The sequence below is a fragment of the Papaver somniferum genome, chromosome 3, assembly GCF_003573695.1.
Source record: "Papaver somniferum cultivar HN1 chromosome 3, ASM357369v1, whole genome shotgun sequence".
Lineage (NCBI taxonomy): Eukaryota > Viridiplantae > Streptophyta > Magnoliopsida > Ranunculales > Papaveraceae > Papaver > Papaver somniferum.
Window position 1 is genome coordinate 167,874,022 of NC_039360.1, and position 7,008 is coordinate 167,881,029.

Here is a 7,008-nt window from a genome sequence, read left to right on the forward strand (position 1 = left end):
CGGAATGATCGGCAGGACAGAGGCTAGGGTTTCTTCCTTCCTCTCCGCTTACGTCGAGTCCCTCATCCTAACAGGTAAGTGCCTTCTTCAGTTTCAATCTTCCACAAGAGCTTCATCAATAAAGCTTTATTCATAACTTCAAGTCTTCTAAGTCCTAAAACTCCTTCTTCTATTGGAGCATTAACTTCATCCCACTTGACAGTAACCAATTTTTTCACAGCTGGATCTCCAGACCATAAAAAGTTTCTTATTATTCTTTCACAATCCTAAATGACATCTTTAGGCCATTTGTAGACAGACATAATATAAATTGGCATGCTACATAAGACAAATTTCAAAAGAGTTAACCTTGCAGCAAAAGCCAATATTTTTCCAATCCAGCCAGCCAACATTTTTTGCATCAGTTCAACTATCCCCCAAACTTAATTTTTCTTAACTCTCCCTGGATCCAATATCACACCCAAATATTTATCAGGAAAATAAGACAACTCCATCTGCAAAAATTCAGCAATTTCATTTTTCCTGATATCTGAAACACCACTAACAAAGCACTTGCTTTTAGCTTTATTCACCACCTGTCCAGAAGACATTTGATACTGCATCAGTAGACTCAGCAAATTCTCCAGAGTTCTCTTATTTCCATTGCAAAAGATAAAGATGTCATCTTCAAACATTAAATGTGTGGGTTGGCATCCTCCTCTACAAACAATGGCTTGGATTTTCCCCATCTGAACTAGTTTAGTAAGATTTATACTCAAAACTTCTTCAGCTAGTACAAATAAAATTGGTGATAATGGATCACCCTGCCTCAATCCCTTACCCACTTCAAAGAAGCCACATGGACCACCATTTATAAGGACTGAAATTCTAGTTGATTTAAATATATTCCATAACCATTGAATTCCAACTTCAGAAAAGCCAAACCTTCTTAGTACTTCAAAGAGAAAATTCCAGCTTAGTGAATCATAAGCTTGAGTGATGTCAATTTTAAGACCAACATTACCTCCCCTTCTCTTTATTTCAAGCTCATTTACCAACTCAGATGCCAATACAATCTTTTCCTGTATATTTCTACCTTTGATAAAAGAACCTTGTTGAGTGGAAACTAATCTCCCAATAAAAGCACCTTGTTGCACCAATTGAAAATTTCCAATCCAATTGGTTTGAATTGTGATGCTTTCTTGGCTCCTTGAATCTTAGGCAATAAGAATAGAAAATTTGAGTTAAAACCCTTTGGTATAAATCTATTGGACCAACAGTACTGAACTGCTTCCACTAACTCAGTTTCAATAACATCCCAATCAAATATATAAAAGCAACCAGGGAAGCCATCAGGCCCTGGTGCACTATTTGCATCCATTCCAAAAACAACACTCTTGATTTCTTCTTTAGAAGGAACAACATCCGTAAACAAGTTATCTTCCTCATTTAGAATTTTGGGTATAACATCAAAAATTTATTCCACAAATGTTACATTCTTCTCTTCAAACTTCATTTTGTAGTGATTTGTAAGCACACAAACAATTTGATCTTGATTTGTTATAAGATTACCTTCATCATTTTCTAATTCTGATATATGATTAAAAGTTCTTATCATCCTCATTGTAGTATGAAAGAAATTTGTATTAGCACCACCTTCTTTGACCCATTTGACTTTAGACTTAGCTCTCATCAGTTCATTGTATTGTTGTGAAGCAATTTCATATTTACCTCTTGCTGTAACTAGCTTGTCAAGTAAATCTATTTTCTCAGGGTCAGCATCAGATTCTAAAAAAGCATTAAGAACTTCCTTTTCAGTGTTCTTTACTTTAAGTTCCAAGTCCCCAAAAACCTCCCAATTCCATTGTTTAGGAATGTTTTTCAATCTTTTTAATTTGTGCATAAAACAGAAAGCAGGATTTCCTTCACAAACTTGCCACCATGAGTCTTGAATTAACTTAAGAAAACTAGGATGAGAAGTCCACACTGATTGGTACTTAAAAGGAATGTTGGTTGGTCTGGAAACATTAACAACTCCACCTAGAAGAGGACCATGATCTGATGTACCCCTAACTCCCACTTTATAGCACCAACCTTCAAATTTCTCCAGCCATGTAAGATTATAAAATGCTTTATCGAAATCACATAAAATTCTCCTCTTGCCACACCTATTGTTGCACCAAGAAACTTTGATACCTTATCTAGGAGCTTGAACCAAATTACATGATTCAATACAGTCTCTAAATTCTTCATTGCAGTCCTAAGAGGAGTTATACCTCCTTTTTTTCTCTTCACAAGTAAGAACCACATTGAAATCACCAATCACTAGCCATGACAGCTTCATTTCATTGACAGTTAAAAGTTCAGACCATAAAATTCTTTTGTCTATAGTAAGACATTCAGCATGAACTCCATTAACTAAAACCTCACCAACTTGAACAGTAATACATTGTTTAGAAGAAGAAATCAAAGAAGGAGTAGTAACTGAAGAATGCCAAAATAACCATATATTTCCTTTTAAATTCCCATTTGAATTATGAAGTATCATCTTACTCATACCAAGTAAATGTAATTTCTTAATAATACTTCTAGAAGCTTTAACTTTTGGTTCAGCTACTCACAATAATGAAGGACTAAATTGTTGTACTAAACTTCTCAATTTATCTTTGGCTTGAATTCTTCTCAAGCCTCTGATATTCCAGTAAATAACTCGCATTGAGATTGAGGGTTATGAGAAGTATTAGAACTCCCCACTCCAGAACACAATTTAACTAAATTATTGGCTTGCCTCTTAGTAGTAACTGCAGGTATTCCTTTAGTCACCTTACCTTTAGTTGGTTTTGAAACAATTTTAGAAAAAGCTTGATCATGCTTTTCAACTACATCTATTAATGCATTAAATTTACTTGGAGTAGCAATAATTTTACCTTCATTCACACTATCTTCTTATATATTTAGCTTTCTAGATTTATGAGCTTTACCGGAGACTTCCTTCCATTCACCCACTTTTCCAACCTCAGAGTTAATATTAGATAAAAGTTGAGCAGTAACCTCTTCATCCGAAGCTTCCAAATTTGAAGATGGGATTACACCTACTACATTATTCAAGGAAGGAATACTACTTCCAACATCAATTATTTTATCAATTGAAATAGCTGGAAATTCCATTGGAGATTCCAGATTACCATTAAAACCTTCATTCTTCTCATTTTGATCTTCATTTGAACCAGTAATAGATAAGACTTGAGTTACAAGTTCCACTTCCCCAATATTATTATCTATTTGCTGAGAAGTATAAAAAATATCAAAACCACCAGTGTTCAGACTGGTATTCTTCTTGGGAGTATATCTCCATTGCTGCTTAGGTTTATGCACATTATGAACATACTCTTTTCTTTTATTTCTACACTCAGCAACATAATGACCAATGAATTTAAAATGGTTACAGTATTTAGTAAGCTTTGGTATTTTGATTTCTTGTTCAAATTTACCAAACTTTGATTCAATCCAAACTTTATTAGGAATAGCTTTTGCCAGATCAATTTCAACTAGAATACTAGCATAAAAGCCAAATTCCTTCTTCAAAGTAGCATCATCAATTCGAATTGGTCTACCAATTGCAGCACCCATTGCCATAAGTATGTCTTCTTTCCAATATTCAATACATAATCCTGGAAATATAACCCATACAAATGCAGTAGAGGTTTTCTGTAATTCTGGTTTAAATTCCCTTTCCCAAAATTTGAGTCTAAGGATTTGAGTTTCAACTTCCCAGAAACCTTCATAGATTAATTTCATATCTTCACCATTGTCTAACTTAATAATGAAAAAACCTTTGCCAATCGGAATGAACTGACAGTTACCCTTAAGTTTCCATTGACCTCTTAAAGATGCTTCATCCACAAATAATTTCAACTTGACTAAATCCAATCGACCTATTAAAATAAATCTCAATTTATTCAAACTATCATCAATCAATTTATCAGAAATAAAGACAGTTTTTGAAGAATTACTTGAAACAAAAGTATTTTCAGATCCCATATTTTTATCAGAATCCGAAGATTTCGAAATTTTTCGTCAGATTTAAATGCTAAAATCCACACATGATGTGTAAGGAAACACCTGAAGTAGAAACAATCAATCTAAAATTCAATCCGTACCTGAATTAATGAAGACGACGCTCTGAAAACAAGAAATCTGAAGAAATAAATTCCCCCGATTCGGTTGCCGAGTTGCAGAGCTCAACTCAGTCCGAGTCCCATGTTAGTAAGCTTTTGATAGCAAAAGGAAACAAATTCACTACTGATAAGTGATTTATTCACATGATTTGAGTGTCAATCCCATACTTGTTTTAGTTGGATTTCTTGCATATTATCCTTGTATTAATCTTGTTTTCTATTTTATTTGTTTGTTCATGTGAATCATCCAAGATCAATGGATTCATGGGTTGAAAGAGCTAAGAAGAGAAAATGGTCCATTCCGCACGAGAAAAAAGAGTTGGAGCTTAAAAGATACTTTTGGAATGAAGATCCAGAAGTACCTACGGTTGGAAAACCTAACCGTAGATGCACCAGGTTGAAACATTTTCTATCAGAGTTACGGTTGGGAAACCCAACCATAGATAAACCAGGTTCGCAAGAAATTGTCAGAGTTACGCGAGGAAAGCAAGCCGTGTGCAAATCCACAGTCACTTATGGATTCGAAAGTCGTAGGTACAAATGAGAAGATTTGAAGGATTTGAATACACCATCTTTTAGAGGACGACGATACAAAAATAACGCAAAAAGAATGAGGTCAATCGGACATCAGATGAAGAAATTATGGCCAATATGGTGAAGGAAGACAAAGGAAGAGATTCTGAAGTACCTACGATTGGGAAACCCAACCGTCGCCAAACTTAGGGAGACATTCGGTTGGGAAACCCAACCGTAGGTAAAGTCATAGGAACATTCGGTTGGTAACTCAGAAAAACCAAACCGTGGATAGTTCGAGTTGTGCGAATTTTGGACTTCTAAAACGTGTAAAACTTGGTCCCCGAAGGATTCTAAACCCTAGATATCGTGAGCACTATATAAGAAGACCCTCAATACATTGAGAGGATATACCACACATTGGGAGACACAATTCTACCTCCCATATTGCATCTTCTACATCTAAACCTAGGGTTTACCCCTTTAGGGGGAACCCATTCTTTTGTTATCATGTGTAGCTAAACCTTCATTGATTAAGGATGAATTCAATGTTCTAGCGTGAAGCTTTATCGGTTATATAAATCTATTCGTAGTTTCATCATCTTATCATTTGTTTTCATTATTTCTAGGGTCTATGATTGATTAATTAGATTGTTTGGAGTGCATTCTAGATTAATCTATTGATCATTCTATTGCTAGTAAAGGGTTAGGATATCCGTGTAAATGTTGAATAATCCTTGCACAAGTAGAGAACGTGAGACCTCGCAGAGGGATTCTGTGGAGAATCGTGTGTGAAGACAACACTAGTAAGTGGACCTTGCGCTAAGAGTCTAACTGCTAGGATCAACCTAAGTTCACATAACTTAAAGCTTCCGACTGGGTTACACCTTGAGTGCGCTACTACTTGGTAGTTCGGTTGGATAGAACTTGATATGCGAGCGCTTCGGTATCCGGTTACACAAGGGACTTTGGGTTTATAACTGCTCTAGCTTCTTTCCTACGGTTGGTGATGCATGGTCTTAACGAAGATAGATAAGTAAATTATTGAGTCAACGTTTGGTAACGGCGAAGGACTCCTTGATCATCCCTTTCTTTTATTTGTTTTTCTTTTTATTTATCTTACAATCAATCCCCCCCTTTTGGGTTTTACTTTGTTTTGCTAATATAAATAACTATCAATTACACAGCTCTATGTGGGAACGATCTCTTACTACCGCTATATTACCAGTTAATTAGTGAGAAATATCTTAATTAATTTGTTGCACCTATGACACGCATCAACTACAAAACTAAATTACAAAGATCAGTTTTAGTTTAAAGAATATCAAAATCGCCACAAAGATCATCAAAACTAGGTTTTTTCATGTTTGAATTTGAAATCAATTTTTAATCCTGAAAAAATTGATGCAAACAAAAGTTAAAGAACGATTTACTCATGATTTATTTGAAATTAAATTTAAAACATGTTTGATTTTGATTAATGTTCATCAATTTGAAACTTGTTACCGTTTAAAATTGATTTGAAATCTGTTCTCCATTTCTGAAAACTTGATGCATTTTTAATTTAATATTGTTTACTGTTGAATCATAGTTTGATTTTGTATCAAACTTGTTCGATTCACTGATTTTCATTTTTTTTTTGATACGTTATTAATTTTTGATCAATTTCATACTAATTTAGATGTTCTTTAATGTTGCACGTGATGGATACAAAAATTGACTATGTTGTTGGTGTAAATAATGGAGAAAAAAAATCAATTTTACAGGTAAAAAATCCATTATTGATGTTAATTAACAATACCAATTCAGGTAGTAGCAAAAAATCAACGTATGTTGTTAATTGTGATGTAGTAAATTATTATTCCTTGTTGCTTGTTTAATTTTTTAGATGAAATTATGATCATTATGAGGTTTTAGGAAACAATGTTTATATAACATTCACTGATATGATTCTTATTGTCGACGCCGATTACAACGAGAGTTTGATCATATATTTTTTGTCAGTAGATCATTCGTATGTATATAACATGTGAGGCATCATCTTCTCTGGTACACTAGAAACTTGTCAGTTTTCATCTGAAAGTTGTCTATTTTGAAATAAAATGATTGTATTCGGATGTAGTTGTCTTATTAGTTTATTTAAATTTTTTTTCTCTTTATAAAGCATGAGTTTTGCATGACTATACTAATCCAAGTAGATGATTACCAGTAAATAGTGTCAACAACAGTTGTTGATCCCATAAAAATAGTGTCAACAACAGTAGTTGATCCCATTAATTGTATCAACAACATGAGTTGATTCCTTCAAAATGAAATTTAGGGACCTTTTCCCCATAAA

General features: G+C 34.0%; 1 protein-coding gene across 1 annotated transcript; it reads right to left on the reverse strand.

Annotated features, from left to right (window-relative positions):
• Positions 1 to 422: 422 nt before the first annotated feature.
• Positions 423 to 4,020, reverse strand: LOC113360313. Its single transcript, XM_026603834.1, has 6 exons — positions 2,961 to 4,020; positions 2,808 to 2,864; positions 2,256 to 2,592; positions 1,552 to 2,147; positions 1,258 to 1,419; positions 423 to 1,195 (listed from the first exon to the last, which is right to left on the reverse strand). Exons 1-6 carry the CDS (start codon positions 4,018 to 4,020, stop codon positions 423 to 425), a joined length of 2,985 nt encoding a protein of 994 aa, XP_026459619.1.
• Positions 4,021 to 7,008: the final 2,988 nt, after the last annotated feature.

Coding starts and splice junctions, on each gene's coding strand:
- LOC113360313 (XM_026603834.1), bottom strand. CDS start 4,020: ATGGGATCTGAAAATACTTTTGTTTCAAGTAATTCTTCAAAAACTGTC. Junction 2,865..2,960: donor TGAATGGAAGGAAGTCTCCG/GTAAAGCTCATA, acceptor ATGCATTAATAG/ATGTAGTTGAAAAGCATGAT. Junction 1,420..1,551: donor AGAATTAGAAAATGATGAAG/GTAATCTTATAA, acceptor TAAATGAGGAAG/ATAACTTGTTTACGGATGTT.